Genomic DNA, 17,759 nt, shown 5'->3' with positions numbered 1-17,759 from the left:
TTCTAAACTGCCTTTTTAGGTGTGGTTCCTGTGGGGGTTTAGGGGCTCAGGAGGTGGTGTTCCAGGGCCCGGCCGCCCTCCACTCCAACCCATGCAGCTCAGCCCTCAGGTAGGCTACATCTGGAGCTTCCAAGAAAGACTGCACTTGAAGAAACAGTTCTTCTGCCTAAAATAAACCGTGTCTGTGATGGATGTTTGGCGTGAGCCGCGTGACGGTAGGTGAGCGCCGCGCATGTCTGTACCTTGTCTGCGTTTGGCACCTGGGATGAACTCAGTGAACTTTTGTTTGCTCGCGGAACAAATAAACTCTGCAAACTTCCAGAGCCAGTAGATGTGACAGCTGCCTCTCCTGAAAGTGCATTACTGCCGCTGCCGAGAATATCTCCTCTCCCTGAGCTTCCTGCTGCTCCCCTCCCCGGCTCCAAAATAACAAGCAGCAGCTTAGCAGTGATGTCACCGCCACTGTCACCGCCTGCAGGGCATTCACATGCTGGCTATATTTAAGACCCAGCCTTCATGTTCAGTGACATGGAAATTGCCACCTTGTGAACCGCACCGGAAAGGCAAGGTTTGAAAAATTATTTTCTGTGAAGAACTAGGTTGCCAACTCTGCCTCTCCCAAGGCAAAGAGGAAGAAGCCAGGGTGTTCAAGGGAGCAAAGGGCTCCAGCTCCTAGGATCACCCAGGTCTGGCTGTTTCATTTCAGCCATTTTCTCTCAAGTAACACAAACCCCGACATTCACTTGGTAGCATCATCTCTCTCTCTCTCAATTGGGCTCCTTTCCTGGGCTCTTCTGTTCTCCCTCAAAGCCATTCTCTTATTTTTATTTACTCCTCTAGATGTTTCTACCTACTTCTCATTAGAAAAGATAGCAAGCGGAGCGTTAATGAATGGTAAACACATTTGCCTCCCCCGTAGATAATTATCATAACCTTTTAATGAGAGTTCTATCACACTGATTGGTTGGGGTAATTTTTTATCTCCTCCTGTTCCTGAGCTTTGATGGGGAAAAGCGATGGGCTCAAGTGACGTTGCAGACACAAGCAGCTCCCTCTTCCCTGAACAGCTGTTTGTTTCTCGCATCTTGATGAGCCACCCAAGTCCACGTTTGGTGCACGTTTTGTGGGGAACATCTGGCACCAACGGCTAATGGCTCTGATGCTGAGCCATTCCACGGGGGCACGGGCTCCAAGATGCAGATGGGCCTGCAAATATACCTTGCTGCTTACTCCCTAAAAATTTGAGTTCGGCAACAAAACCTGGGTCTTTGATTGCATTCGAGAGGCGTTAGAGAAAATAAACAAGCACATGGCTTTCTCCCGTGCGCGTGATTGCTTTAAGAGATGCTGCCGTGCTCCTGTTCCTCCAGCTCTTCCTACCCACCATTCTCATTTGGAAAAAAAAAATCGAGGAAAGTGACACAGGTCACAGACTTCTGAAAGGGCCTGAAGGGATGTATGTGTCTCTCCAGGGTCCACAGTTCCAAGTTCAGGTAATGGATGCGTTTGGGATTCCCACACCTCTGCTCCCAGAAGGAAAGTCAGCTGGGAAATCAATCATGCCAAGAATACCTTCACCTTCACGGTCAGGAAAGCAGGGGTCAAGCAATGAGGAAATCATGACAGGACCCGCTCAAGCTCTAGTGGATGGGTCTTCCTGGAGCTAGAACCACACAACCTGTGTGCTATTAAAACCTTTCAATCCTTTGCCCTGTTACCTCACCTCTGAAATACAGACTGAGGGAAGAAACTGACAGAGGCAAGAACAAGCCACAGACAAAGGAATATCTCCCAAACCTTTACCTACAATCTCAGGAAACGAGAAGCAGCCTAAACACTAACCCACATGAAACACACAAAGTAAACCGCGGTGTGCGGAACAGTCACTGACAAGGCCAAAGGAGCAGGCCTTCCAGACGCCGACGGGAGGAGTGGGCCTTCCAGATACTGATGGGACGGGCGCCCACAGGTGTGGTTAAGCAAGACCTCTTTCCTCAGAATCACGAGTCTTTACAGATACTCACACTTTCTAAAATGAGAATTCCAATTCCGGAAATCCAGCTTAAGACTTTTTTTTTTTTAATAAAAGGAAGAGTTGACCCACCCCTGAAAAAATGTTCACAGAAGAACTACTGCTATAAAGACGGGAAGGGGGGAAATGGTATGAGAAACAAAGACATATCTAAACACAAAACTCTACACGACCATCAGAAGTAATATCCATGTAAGAGAACAGGAGGAGGACACGTTACTTACTCTGTTCAGTGGTTTTCAAAACAGACCATCAACTTATGAACTCAAAATGATCTGATTCATGTTAAATGAATGTGCACATAAATGGAATAAAACACATTAACAGTAATTGTGTCCAAGTGATTTTCTTCTTTAAACTTTTCTGTGTAATTTGTGCCCTTTCTTTCTATTCCAAGGGTAAAAATCTCTACTTAAACATCATTTGAAATCTACATAGAAACACAATAAAATATTATAAACAGAATAATAAATTGTATGTATATATAAATCCTATCCTGTTGGTGGGGCCTCCCAGGTGGCACTAGTGATAAAGAGCTTTTCTGCCAAAGCAGGAGACATAAGAGACGCAGATTCAATCCCTGGAAGGGGAAGATCCCCGGAGAAGGGCATGGCAACCCACTCCAGTATTCTCGTCTGGAGAATCCCACGGACAGAGGAGCCTGGTGGGCTACAGTCCATGGGGTCACAAAGAGTCAGACATGACTGAAGCAACTTAGCATGCTCGCATGCATATTGTTGGTGGCAAATTTAAAGCCACTATGAAAAACAGTATGGAGGTTCCTTTAAAAATCAAAAATAGCTATCATATGATTCAGCAACCCAACTCCTGGACATATACCTGGAGAAAACTCTAATTCAACAAAAGATACATGCAATCCAGTGTTCAGTGAAGCACTGTTTGTAACAGCCAAGAACAGACACAACCAAATGTTTATAGAGACAGATAAATGGATAAAGAAGATGTGATACACATACACAATAGAGTATTATTCAGCCGTTTAAAAAGAATGAAATCCATCTGCAGCAACATGGACGGACCTGGAGATGATCACACCAAGTGAAGTCAGCCAGAAAGACAAACACCATGTCACACCACTTTTATATAGAATCGAAAATATGACACAAATGAGCTTGTTTACAAAACAAAAATAGACTCGGACATAAGAAACAAATTTACAGTTACCAAAGGGGAAACGGGAGGGGAGGGATAAATGAGGAGCTGGAGATTAACAGACAAACACTGTTATATGTAAACAACAAAACGCTACTGTACAGCACAGGGAGCTCTACTCAGCATACTGTAAAAACTTATAATGGAAAAGAGTCTGGAAAAGAACATATATACACACGCACACGTATAGCTGATCGCTTTGCTGCACACTAAAAACACATTATAAATCAACTATACTTCTTACAATTACATGTACACGCTAACGGTTGTATATCTATGTAAAATTTGAACTTAAGTGGACAAATAATAGGAATAACTGTCAGGCTAGAGTCATGAGATTGAGGACTCTCTTCTCCATTTCAAGTTGTTATGTTGCTTTCACAACTTAAATGTAATTTTTGTAAGCAGAAAAACAAGAGCTTTTTTAAGAAATCTCACACTGGCCAGTTATGACTGGATTCCAGCCCAAGATCCCCCTTGTGGGCATCTTAACCTAAAAGCCTTCCATTTGATGTGGGGTCAAGCCAGGCCAAGTTGCAGAAGGATAGGCTCAAGTGAAAAGCCCACACGCAGATCTTTCAGAACCCACAGACAACAAGATGGCATGTTGTTTATAGTTCGCTTAAAAATAAAATTGAAAGCAGAGACGACAAATGCAAACAGTGCTAATTTTGTAGTGATCGTATAGCATTCTCTGTACACTTCAAACAGGCCAACAGCCTGACTTGGTCCGGAGATTTGAAAAACAATCACAAGTGCCTTCACGTCGTTCTAACGGCCCAGGTGTTTTGAACCCCTGAACTTCATCTTTCAGCTCGTCACCAACATCGGTGTGAGCCTGGGCCACTCACAGTGCGATGCGGACACTGGCAGCATCCACACCACCCGGAAGCTTGCTACAAATGCTCGCTCTCAGGCCCCCCACCCCTCAGGCCCATGGAATCAGAGTCTGAGAGCCACCATGACCCCCAGGGGCATGGCGGACTTGTTACGGTTTGAAACGCGCTGCTCTGAGCCATGTGCTCAACTTTGGCTGCACCTGAGCGGTCTGGGTCTTGCCTCCAGAGATCCTGATGGAATTGGTCTGGAGGGCGGTCTAGTCGTCACAGTTTTAAAAGCTCCCCTGGTGACTGCCATGTATCTACAGCAAGAACTAAACAAAGCATGTAGTTCCTCAGCCCAGAGAATTCTTAATTAGATAGTTAGTTACATCTGAGCAACAGCGGGGGAGATTAACTCCAGAAAATGCCTCTGTGCAGCCTTGTATGGAGGAAAAATTGACTTACACAGAACTGGTGAGCACAGACACGGCTGGCCTTTCCTAAGGACTTAGGCAGGGCACGCACTGTGCTCCACATTGGCCCCGCAGTATCTTTTGCATGCTGTCTACAAGGAGAGTCTACCGCTGTCTCGGGTTTCTAGGTAAGAAGCATCAGGGGTGGAAAGACCAGTCGAGATAACATCTAGAAGCGTAAGAAGCACTTGCAGGGCCCTCAGAGTGAGCAAGCCCCTCCCTTTTTCTGCACCGAGGGGCCTCACTCACCTCACTCTAGTCCAGTCCTACAGAAGTTGGACTCAAGGGACTTGCCTGGTGGTGCAGTGGTTAAGAATCCGCTTGCCAGTGCAGGGGACACAGGTTCGATCCCTGGTCAGGGAACTAAGACCCCACATGCCAGAGGGCAAGTAAGTGTTAGTCACTCAGTCGCATCCAACCCTTTGTGACCCCATGGACTGCAGCCCACCAGGCTCCTCTGTCCATGAGATTCTCCAGGAAAGAATACTGGAGTAGGTTAGCCCTACCCTCCTTCAGGGGATCTTCCCAATCCAGGGATTGAACCTGGGTCTCCTGCATTAAAGGCAGATTCTTTACCATCTGAGCCACCAGGGAAGCCCGCACACAACTACTGACCCCGCGTGCTCTAGAGCCCGTGCTTCACAAGAGAAGCCCCCACGTAGCGCAACCAGAGAAAGCCTGCACAGCACAACAAAGACCCAGCCCAGCCAAAATGAAAGAAAGAGGCTGGACTCGAGTCCAGGCTTGCCCTTCACTTCCTTCCAAGACCAGCCACCTTAACCAGAGCGCAGGGAATTATCAGCCAAAAGGTTAAAGCCTGTGTTTATATGTTCCTCCCCTGATTTTCAGCCCCTAGAGGTTAGTCAGCTGTATCCTGTTTCTCTCTGATGGACCCAGCTCACTCAGAATAGGTGTCTGATGAGTGAATCAACTCATTAGTGAATGGGTATTAACTGACCAACCATCCTTCACTGGGTCCCGGCAGCATTAAAATTCAGGAAGCTGACTCCTCCTCCTGGACCATTGCCTTGTCTCTTGCCCGGACATGCGTGTCCCATCTTCACCCTGTCCCACCCCGTGCACTCAGCTCTCCTCAGCTGCTCTGGGGTTCATCACTAAGGACCTGTCAGCTGCTGACAGGGACGTGCTGAGGAATGACGAAGAGCACAGCTCCCTCGGCTAATGAGACCCAGAGGGGCGAGAGAGCCGGCGACCTGGGGATGCCAGCTTCCTGCTCAAGGAGAAGTGAAGGACGGGAGTAGCGAAGGGAGGGGGACACCAGGGGCTCAATGAAGTATCCGTGTGATCAGGCTTCGGTCCCCGGCCAAGGACACCAAAAGAGAGACCACGTGACCGTGGACCACAAGGCTGTGGGAACAAAATTCTACAGGTATGTTCACAAACTACACAGAAAGGGCGAAAGCAGTGGTTCTCAACTGGGTGTGGACACTGTTTTAAAGCTCCCCGATGACCTGTGATGCGTGGCAAAGGCTAAGCAAGGCCAAAGTGTGGAGATGCTTTTGGTCACCAAGATGATGGTGTTACCAGCATTAAGAGAGTGGGGCCAAGGCTACAAACTGTCCTGAAAGACCAAGAGCAAACTTTATCCTGCCCTGCTTTCCATCGTCCTGATGGCCCTTAATGTGAGTGGAAAGCTTATTTGTAAGGACTTCCCTGGTGGTCCAGTTGCTGAGACTCCATGCTCCCAATGCAGGGGGCCTGGGTTCAATCCCTGGTCAGGGAACTAGATCTCACAGGCCACAACCGAAAAAGCTTCCACAGGCCACAGTGAAGATCAAAGATCCTAAGTGCTGCTTAGAACTAAGACCGGGTGCAGTCAAATTTAAAAAAAAAAAGCTTGTTTGTAATCTGAGTCTATCTCCAAATTAACTCTACACTGGATATACCAGTTTTTACCCTAGGGCCCACCCATGCTCTGTTCTTCCATTTTCTGCATTTTTTCTAAAGAGTGACTTCTGACTTGACTGCCTTTAAATCCAAACATGTGCATTATAACTAGGTAAGAGCACTTTACCACTTCATGTTTTTCGGGCAAGGTCGTGCCCAGCCCATACATACTACAATCTACTTTGTATTATAAATTACTTCCCTATTACTTCTCCTTCAGATTAGAGTTAGGGTATTATACTGATTTTTTAAATTATTTGTGCAGGCAGGGTGTGTTAGCTATGAATTTCATTTCAGGATAGTATAATAAAAGGGTTGATCTTTATTTTAAAGGGATACTGAGGCTGGTACTGAGAACTATACATCTAAGGAGGCCAAAGTGGCTGGACCAGGCGCTTGCTAACAAGGTCAAATTGTATCTGATGTAAACATCCCACCAAGGAAAGACACGCAGGGACACTGGGATGACCAGAAGCCCAGACTTCACCATCACTCATGGGAGGACCAGCTCTAGGGTGCCAGAATCTCTACACTGGGAAACCGACAATCTCCACATGTGACAAGGAACTCATCCCATGGCAGGGGACACCCACAGTCTCTGCCTGACCACCACTCACCCCCATCCGACAGAACAAGCTCCCCAACTGTCCTTTTGAAGAAATGCCCCTGTCGTTTGTTCTTGCTCCGTGTGGCCAGGTGAGGAAAAGCAAGCCACCTCCTGGCTCCAGGGGGGACGTAACACAGGCCAGGACAGCGAGGATAACACATCCCACTGGGAAAATGAGTGAATCCCAGAACTTTCTCACGAGCTTTCAGGAAGACACGCTCTCCTTCCTCTGGGTACTGAGCCAACAGGATTTATGCCTGGCGATGCCTGGGGCCCCTCTTGTCGCCATGCGAGAAGAGCAGGACTGAGAATGAAGCTATGACCAAGGAAAAGAAGGGGAGATACAGAAGGATATGGATCCCGCATGACACCCCCAGGGTCCCGGGGTCCAGCTGGGCAGAGCGCTAGCTCTTCTCCAAATCTGTCAGCTACACAAGCCAATCAAGGGCACCTCCTCACAAGCCAGTTCCTGGTGGGTTCCCATCACTTCACATTAAACGTTCTCACCCCTCCTCTCCCTCCCAAGTTGTCGTGTGAGCTTTACCGTCAGGCTGTCTCCCTCATGGTGGTAAAATGGCCACAGCAGTTCCAGCCTCTGTACCTCACAGCACGTGTTCCAAAGGGAGCCACTCCAGCCATCCAACAAGCAAAGGACCATCTTCTTCCAAAGCCCTCGCAAACCTCAACCACATCTCCACGGCCAGAACTAGACCTCATGCTCATCTCCTGAACTGAATCCAAGTTGGGTCAAGCCATGGTTACCTGAACCAATCATTTCAGAAAGGAAATGGAATTATCTTGACCAGATTAGACAGATCAGAGATGATGCCTTGGTGCTTGGGAGAGTTCAAACCCTACAACCAACCAAGAGGGAAAAAACTTTTTTAAACCAAGCCATGTATGGATGTGAGAGTTGGACTATAAAGAAAGCTGAGAGCCGAAGAATTGATGCTTTTGAACTGTGGTGTTGGAGAAGGCTCTTGAGAGTCCCTCGGACTGCAAGGAGATCCAACCGGTCTGTCGTAAAGGAGATCAGTCCTGAGTGTTCATCAGAAGGACTGATATTGAAGCTGAAACTGCTATACTTTGGCTACCTGATGCAAAGAACTGAAACGACCCTGATGCTGGGAAAGACTGAGGGCAGGAGGAGAAGGGGACGCCAGAGGATGAGATGGCTGGATAGCATCACCGACTCGATGGACATGAGTCTGGGTAAGCTCCGGGAGTTGGTGATGGACAGGGAGGCCTGGCGTGCTGCAGTCCATGGGGTTGCAAAGAGTCGGACATGACTGAGCGACTGAATTGAACTGATGGCTGATCCTCTAGCGTGGGGAAAATAGAAGGGGTAGCTTTTGAGGAAATGATACTACAGCAACTCTTCTAATGGGGGAGCCCCACCCTCAGTTCCTTCCCAACTCTCAGGCTGCAACCACAGGCCTTTAGAATTAGGCAGCAAAGCAAATGCTAATCTTCTGAAAGACATACAGACAAAAACTGGACTCTGGTCTCCACTCACTCTGACTGCAGTTTTGCTTTACATAATGGGTTTGAAACAGTCCTCCAGAACATGTTTCTTTAATGACACAGAACTGAACATCAAAATGGACAATCACCAAGGACCACCTGTGTAAGCACAGGGAACTCTATTCAATGTCATGTGACAGCCTGGATGGGCGGGGGGAGCAGGAGGAGGTTGGGGGAGAATGGATTCATGTATATGTATAGCTGTGTCCCTTTGCTGTTTACCTGAAACTACCACAACGTTGTTAATTGGTTATATCCCCAATACAAAATAAAAAGTTCATAGTTTGAAGAAAAAGATTATAATGACCTAAATATATATTAATAAAATGCTAATGCTGTAAGAAGGAAAACAACAGAACTGAAGGATGGGACATCATGAAACAATGAGAAAGGAAGTCTCCCTTTTTCAGTCTCATGTATGACTCTGCCCTTCTGGCTTTCAGACTTGAGTTCTCATCTCCACGACTCTGCCAGCACATGGGTTTGCTCTCGAGGGACTGTTCACAGCCCAGTCATGGTGGCCACAGGATGGAACAAGCTGACTGTCCAGCCCGGTGACATCTGCCATGCTCTGGAGCCCCAGCAGGGCCGTGGTGGGGTTATTCCTGCAAAAGCACCGGGACAGAATGGAAAGGAGGAAGACCCAGTCAAGGAAGACTGGGGTAGTGCTGTCCCCGGGTAGGTATGACAGGCAGCCTCCAGGGTGGCCCCCAAGACCCCTGCTTCTTGGTATTGACGTCCATGTGTAGATCCCTTCTGTGCTGAACCAGGCTTGAGCTGCATGACAACAGAATAAGGCAGATGTGATGTCTGTCATTTCCAGCCTTAGGTCACAAAAGTCACAGTGGCTTCTGTGTTGGGTGTGTTCCCTTGCTCTTGGGTTACTCGCCCCGGGAAGCCAGCTGCCAAGTTGTGAGCAACCCTACAGAGCAGTCCACATGGCAGGGAACCAAAGCCTTCTGCCAACAGCCATGTGAGTGGGCTCCAAAGTGGACCCTCCACCACAGTCAAGCCTTCAGATGACCACAGCTGTGGTTAACGCTTGACCACAACCTTATAAGAAACCCTGAGCCATTCCCACATTCCCAACTCCTGGGAATTGTGGAGGATCCTCAACATTCCCTGTTTTAAGCTGTCAAGTTTGGAGATCACTTGTTACACAGCCAGGGGTATCTAAAACAAAAAAAACCAGAGCCCGGGACCTCCCTGGTGCTCCAGTGGTTACGAAACCACCCTACAATGCAGGGGACGCCAGTTCGATCCCTGGTTGGGGAACTAAGAGCCCACACTCTGTGGAGCAACTAAGCCTGTGTGTCACGACTACTGAGCCAGCGCTCCATAACCGGAGTCCGTGCACCACAGCGAAAGGGCCCACGTGCCACAACAAAGCTCCCTCGTGCCACAACTAAGGCCTGATGCACCAAAAAAACAAATAAATAGAGCAGAAACAGAAATGCCCCCCACAACAACCCCACAACCCTGGCCACTTGCACCCCTCAAAGGCACTTCTGCTCGGTTAACGTGTATTTTCTTTCTGCTCACACCTATGTCACAGGTTGAGCTTTTTTGTTTAAATTGAAGTATATACAGTGGATTTACAATGTTGTATTAGTTTCTGCTATACAGCAAAGTGATTCAGTTATACACACACACACACACACACATACATATACACACACACATTTCTCTTCATGTTCTTTTCCATTTCCTATCCTGTTTATCACAGGATATGGGATATAGTTCCCTGTGCTTAAACACTAAGACCTTGTTGAGCTTGAGATTTCTCACTTACACAGGAAGTAAGGCAATCCATTATCCAGGGAGGGAGACTGACTGATCCCGAATCACTACTGATCACGAGGACTCCGCCCGCAAAGGCGCAGACGCTTGGCGCCACAAAAGCACTGGGCTGCTTATATGACCTCTCTCTTTGTTGAGCCGTGATGGCATGAAAGGAAAACCATTAATTCTGAGCAAAATGAATGTGTAATAAGACGCTTCGTTTGCTCAGGGATGTCCCCATTTCACAACTCTATACTCAGGGCCAGGAAGACACACATACCCCCGAACACGCTTCTCAGCAATACAGCAAAAATAATTTCATTGCCCTGTGTCTGAAACAGCCTAATTCTTAATTCTTTCTGCACCACTGCTGTTAAAATACAACTTTTGATTAGGCAAGGTTTCTTAGTAATAATACAATTACTATCCTAGAGAAAAATGATAATGATAGGTAATGTGTTTGAGCATTTATGAAGCCCATTCACGGAGCTGACATATGGTCTCTCATTTTATCATCTAACTACTCTATGAGATAGAGTTCTCTTCATTTTATAACCAAGGAAACAGAGACAGTTAAGTAACTTGCTCAAGGTCACATAGCTAATAAGCAACAAAGCCATGAATGGACCCCCAGGATCCAATGCCAGAATCAGTACCACCAACCACTAGGCTAAACTACCTGCATTATGAAACCTGCCACCTGGACACATGGGACTTAGAACAGGACTGCCCTGGTGCAGCCGTGTGGGCCTCACCCCCAGCCCTGACCCTCCACACCCTGCCTGTGACCCATGGATGACAGCACCTCCAGGCCATCAACCACAGCTCACCACGGGGACCCACCATCTGACAACACAGACAGCTGCTCCTCCTGTGGCCAGAAGCAAGGAGAAACTTCTGACAGCTGGCAGAAGTCCGTGTGCAATGTCAGCAATCAAGTCTTTCAAAACACGTCCCACTGCTCTGTCCGTTTTCAGGCCGTTTTCTCCTGAAGTGTTTGCCTGCTTTATCCAAGTTCCTTCTACCTGCAAACTGCAAACTTGCAGGCACCTTAAACTTTCAGCTGTCTGTGTATTTAGTCACTAAAGTTGTGTTCAACTCTTTTGTGACCCCAGGGACTGTAGCCCGCCAGGCTTCTCTGTCCATGGGATTTCCCAGGTAAGAATACTGGAGTGGGTTTGCCATTTTCTTCTCCAGGGGATCTTCCTGAATCAGGGATCAAACCCACATCTCCTGCACTGGCAGGCAGATTCCTTACCCCTGAGCCACCAGGGAAGCCCAAACTCTCAGCTACCCCATTGTTTATCTGGGAAACCAGATTACAGAAGAGCGTGGATAAGAAGTTACCTTTTTCTATTTCATTCATGGGCTAAAGAAAATTTATCCCAAAATTATCATATACTCAAAACACATTTACTGTAAAATACACTCCAATCACTCGCCGCTGCCTTATGGACTTTCACACACTTTCCTCAGTGGGCCCTCTCAGGGGGATAAAACCATCCCATCCATTTCATAAACAAAGAAACGCACACCTGTGGAAGTGAAGCGGTTCAGACCCAACACCAAATTTGCAAGCAATGGAGCAGCAACTCGAGGCTGATCTGGCTCCTGACACAATAAAAAATGACAGAGGATGGCAGTCTGTCTGTCTTCAATGATTCAGAACCCGGATCTCCACAGACTACAGTCTTTATTGAGAACATAGAACAAAATCGCACCACGGAACCCTGGCATGGCCAGGTAAGACGGGGGCCAGGTGAGAAAATGCCGTATCAGGCACCTGGGACTTGCTTCTGATGCTTGGGATGTGTCATTTTCAAACATGAATGCAGGAGAGAAGTTCAAATTGAAATTAAACACAGAGGGACTTTCCGGTGGTCCAGTGGTTAAGAAACTGCCTTCCAAGGCAGGGGACGCAGTTGTGGAGCAACTAAGCCCGTGTGCCACAACTACTCAGCCTACAGGCCACAATGAAGACCCAGCACAGCCAAAAAATAAATAAATATGGGATCCCACTGCCAACTTCCCATTATATATACATAACAATTACATTAGTGTCACTCACAATAGCTGACAGCGCGGGGATGGTAATGCTGCGGCTGTTGAGTTTCCTTAACCCTGGGCTCCCCCACCACACCCCCCGACAAGACAGATGCATCTCCCAGTCTATTTTTAAAGTAGTCTTAAAGAATCCGTATAGTCAAAGCTATGGTTTTTCCAACAGTCATGCAAAGATGTGAAAGTTGGACCATAAAGAAGGCTGAGCACCAAAGAATTGATGCTTTTGAACTGTGGCATTGGAGAAGACTCTTGAGAGACCCCTGGCCTGCAGGGGGATCAGGCCACGGCAATCCTAAAGGAAATCAACCCTGAATATTCATCGGAAGGGCCGAAGCTCCAATACTTGGGCCACCTGATGCAGGGAGCCAACTCACTGGAAAAGACCCTGATGCTGGGGAAGATTGAAGGCTAGAGGAGAAGGTGATGATAGAGGATGAGACGGCTGGATGGCATCATCAACTCAGTGGAGTTCAGCAAACTTTGGGAGATGGTGAAGGACAGGGAAGCCTGGCATGCTACAGTCCATGGGGTCGCAAGAAGTCACATATAACTGAGTGACTGAACAACAACAAAGAACAACCAGTGAAAGTGCTTATCTTACATGAAATGGGGAAAAACTGGAACAACTCAAATGTCCAGCAGTCTGAAATGGTTCTTTCATATGGTGCACTAGCTCAATGAAATGCCATATCCAGGCCCATAAAAATGGTGGCTATGAAGCTTTTACTAGGTAGAAGGACACAGCCTAGGAAGTGACAGGCTTGAGATTTCAAGTAGAGCCCATAAAAATATGTTTGCATGTGACAAATTCAGTAAAATCTCATTATGGCAGTTGGAGCTTGGAGGTGGGGGGGAGGTGCTTTACAGTTTTCTTTAATTAGACATAAACAAAGTCATGGAAAAGAAAATAAGATGACTCAACGATAAAGAGGTTCAACCATACTCTGAATCAGGGAAATGAAAAATATTTCACCAGCACTGCTTTCACCTGTGATTTTATCAAAAAGCCCCAAAGCTGGATCCACCAGAAGCAGGGCTGTGCTGGGGGAGACCCAGCCCTCGTTAAAGGCAGGCTAATGACCTTTATCCAACTCAGAAAGCACTGTAGGGACTTCCCTGGTGCTCCAGTGGCTAAGACTCCACACTCCCAATGCAGGGGGCCCAGGTTCAGTCCCTGGACAGGGAACTAGACCCCACAGGCCGCAACTAAGATCAAAGATCCTATGTGCCACAACTAAGACCCGGAGGAGCGAAATAAATTAAACAAATAAATAATAAGAAAAGAAAAGAAAAACACAGTGCTTTGACCCAGCAATTCCACTTCCAGGAACTTTTCTGGCAAATACACTCATACGAGGACACAATGACCACTGCGAAGATTATCAGAAGTAGCAAAGGGCTAGAACTGACTCAGACACCTGGCTCCTGGCACATCAGCCAAATGAGTCCTGCTGCGGGTAGACAGCGGGGTATCAGGAGCCGTTAGAAAGACGGCAGGTCTATGTACCCAGCGCACGATGGTCTCTAAGCTGTGGACAGAGTAGGGTGCAGGATACGGAACCATTTGTATCAAGGAAGAAAGAGAGGAGAGGAGGGAGATGAGAAGAAGAGAAAGTTCACGTGTCTGAATGTTTGCATCCGCTCGAGTATACACGGGGCACCTCTGGGAGGTGATGCTGCCCACCCTCCAGGGGTGAGCCAGCGATCGCAGAGTTTAACCATTCGTGACTTTTGTATTTTGAACCATGTGCATGCACACTATTTAATACTTACTCAATATTTAATAAGTTAAAATTTCAGCTATGTAAGTATTATTTCCATTTGTCACTTTAAATTAGTAAGTAGTGTGCTTGGGGGTTGGCCAGCGCCTCCCCCAGCCCCTCCGCCCCTCTGCCTTGCCAGGGCCTCCCCCAGCCCCTCCACCCCCTACCTCGCCAGCGCCTGGACCTTTGTGACGTGCCGCTCCTCCTGTTCGGCCACCTTCCGCTTCAAGGTGTCGACCTCCTGGCGGAGCGCGGCCGAGTGCTCCATCTCGCCATCAAGCAGGTTCCGCAGCGACCTGGGAGGAGGAGGAGATCCCACATGTTCAGAGGCTGCCAGCCCAGAGTTCACAGAGTCAAATCCTAGTTCATTCATCTTCCACAAGGCTCTGCAGAAACCGCAGTTCACGTCCATCTCGTGCAAACTGCTTTGAGGAGCTACCCAATTCTGCTCAAGAGTCTCTGCGTCATAATCAGGATGAGCCCTGGGGAACCACCGGAGGCCTGGCTCTGAGAGCTTGTGGGTTTGGTGGTTTAAACCAAGGGAAAACAATGAGTTGAGCCAATCCCAGGCACGCCCCCTCCCAGACATCCCACACTGAGGTGTGCATGCTCAGCTGAGACGTTTCGGCCCAGCCACACTACGTATGAGATTTAACAAAGGAAGGGCTGCCAGGACAGGCCAAAAAAAACCACCTGAGCCACAAACACAGAAGACAGACTCCAGTTATCTGATGGACGACGGGAGTCTCATTTCTCCTTTGCCCACAATCTCACAAAACGCCCTCACCCTTGCTCCATCGCCACCTCCAGGTTAAACAAGCATACAGACTGTCTTACGGAGACGGATAACCTGAGATTGCAATGAGCGTGCTTTATACTGTATCTGGAGCATGTTCACCCTGCAAACACATTCGCTTGGATGTCCGTCACCTTTGGTCTTAAACAGCAGAAAAGACAGCGGCTCCTCCAGAAATAACCACAAGTTACCACCTAGAATTGAGCCAAGCAGGGTTCTGGTGACCATCTACGGACCTCAAATGGCTATTTCTCGAAAACATTTACTAACTTTGCTGTGGCTGCCTCCTAAATCTACAGGACACTTGCCATGAGACACCAGACCACAAGCAGTAGTGTCTGAACCATCCCACCTCCACTGCTCACTAAACTCCCGCTCCAAAAATAAACATGGCGTGTTTCAACGCTCCTTGAAAGTTTTGAAAAAATTCCCCTCTTAGGGCCTGAAAACCACCCCCCCCAACACAAACTGGGTATGATTTTTTTTTTTCTCTTGCTGCAAAGGAGAAGAAATGACCCAACAGTGACTATTGTTCTTTACAAAGTAACACAAAACCTGTGGCTTTTTCCAAGATAATGGCCCCAGCTGAAAAAAGGAAAAAGCATCCTACAAAGTCCACAGCCTGTCACTGAGATTTATTTTCACTGGAAAAAATCACACTGTCTGAAGATTCCTTTTTAAAAACACTTGTTTTTCCAAATCACATTTGTTTGTTCTTGTACGTTTCCATAAAGGATGAAGGGAGAAGCTTGTCAAGCAGGGCCCAAAGCAAGTTTTAAAAAGGAGAATCAGAATGCACATTCCCAGCGACATAATTCCTGCTCAGGGGCAAGCATAAGAGGGAGGCATGAGCGTGCACACACATGTGCATACATATACACCTACTCCCTGACCCCCAGGCCGGCAGACTTGTGCTCACAGAGGCTCTGCAGATAACCACAGGCAGACCCCTCTACTGACCAGCCTGTAGCCCAGACAAGGTCCTGGCACTGGAACGGTTTGCCTTTGGGCAGCTAGAGAGAGGCAACACAGCTAACAGCTGTCTGGTATCTAGCCCTGGTTTCAACAGGGAATCAAAATGAATAAAACCCTTTGCCCTCTCAGTGTCTGCAACAGGGCTTTGGGGAAAATCAAAAGACTCCATACACCATCTTGCTATAGGTATCCCCAATTTGAGAAAATGTTAAATACGCTAGTGCTTGGAATGTGGCGGACAGAACCTCAATGAAAGGTTACCTGCTGCTTAAGGGGGGCTCAGGGTGACAGCTGTGAGGATGGAGCTTCATTTTGAGGCAAAGAAAATGTTCTAAAATTGACTATGGTGAGATGGTTGCACATATCTGTGAATACGCTAAAAACCACTGGATACTTTAAGTTTTATGTTTTATATGATGTTTAAATTACATAATTTATGAATTATATGATATGTGAATTATATCTCAAAGGCTATTTTTAAAAAAAAGAATTAAAAAATTAAAAAGACTGCTTTACAAATTCTCAGTTTGCTCTAAGATAGAGCATGATCGTTTCATTCCTTATTAACACTCAAGCCACGTTACATATACTAACGTGGTACATCCCAGAATGGATACATGCATATATACGGCTGAGTCCCTTTGCTGTTCACCAGAAGCTATCACAACACTGTCATTTGGTTCTACTCCAACATGAAATTAAAAGTTGAAAAAATAAAGTAGTACATCTCAGAACAAAAAATCAGAAATCACTGGTCACAATTCTGCCCCTGAAGCAAAACCTCCTTCACGGTGATCTCCTCCCTGCCCCAGAGGTAGGGTTTCTGTGAAGGAGCGGCCCCTCCAGCCCCAGCGCTGGATACCTGTTCTCTTCCTCCAGCTCGTCTTTCCTGTTCATCATGACCACGATGGCTTGTCGCAGGTCACCTAAGGGAAGAAAGCCAAGTCCAAATTAACCGGCAGAGCCCGCCTGCTGCACCGCCCCTCACCGGTCTGGATTATGTGCTATTTAGGGCCACTTGTCTAGACGAGTTCCCTTTTCCCTTTCAAAAATAATTCCTATACAGTCTAGGAGATCCAGTGGGCTCAGTCAATCACTCTTATTAGCCACACAGAATCCAAAGGCAGGGCAGGATGAGAATAAATGTGGAGGCGTTTCCTTGGTGAACATAACCAGCCGCTAAGGAAGTTACAGACTGATGACTTCTGAGTGCTTTTCCAAGTCCCTGCTAACCGGACGGCATCTGCTTTGAACCCTGATCTATTCCCAGTTAAAGCCAGTTATCAACCACCGGTCAGACAGCAGATCTCATGAAACTGACTTCATGCTCCTGCGTGTTCAGTCACGTCCAACTCTTTGCAACCCCATGGACTGGAGCTCACTAGGCTGCTCTGTCCAAGGGATTCTCCAGGCAAGTATACTGGAGTGGGTTGCCATTTCTTCCTCCAGGGGATCTTTCTGATCCAGGGGATCTTCCTGACCCAGGGGTCAAACTCACATCTCCTGCATCGGCAGGCAGATTCTTTACCACTGAGCCATATGGGAAGCCCATCCTGACCCAGACACACTCAAGGTTACTGAGAGATCTGGTCTTCTTGTGCTGACTCCCATATACTGTGAAGGGAGATGAGGCCCCTCCAACACACAGTTCATAATCACTCACAGGAGCAGCTCTCCTGACATGTTCAATGTGGGACAGCAATTCACTGATAGAGAATCATACCTTTAAATTCAATAAGCATCCAAGTTTTCCATCTACAGCCAGCTTACCTGTTGTCACTGTCTACCCACAGCGGACTATTTACTGTAACACTCAGATCTCAAGCCCAGGAACTTGTGAA

At 47.4% G+C, this 17,759-nt stretch overlaps 1 protein-coding gene across 1 annotated transcript in view; it reads right to left on the bottom strand.

Moving 5' to 3' along the window:
- The window catches only part of SNX29 (sorting nexin 29), a 595,061-nt gene that overhangs the window by 438,023 nt on the left and 139,279 nt on the right, over nucleotides 1-17,759 (bottom strand). Inside the window, exons 12-13 of the mRNA XM_040230635.1 lie at nucleotides 16,781-16,844; nucleotides 14,315-14,443 (exon numbers count right to left, since the gene is read on the bottom strand). Of these exons, the coding sequence (XP_040086569.1) occupies nucleotides 14,315-14,443; nucleotides 16,781-16,844 (193 nt within the window). The remainder of the gene's footprint in view (nucleotides 1-14,314; nucleotides 14,444-16,780; nucleotides 16,845-17,759) is intronic.

This window comes from Oryx dammah, unplaced genomic scaffold (genome assembly GCF_014754425.2).
Source record: "Oryx dammah isolate SB20612 unplaced genomic scaffold, SCBI_Odam_1.1 HiC_scaffold_2, whole genome shotgun sequence".
In the NCBI taxonomy this organism is placed as follows: domain Eukaryota; kingdom Metazoa; phylum Chordata; class Mammalia; order Artiodactyla; family Bovidae; genus Oryx; species Oryx dammah.
This window is presented reverse-complemented; position numbering and strand designations above follow the sequence as displayed.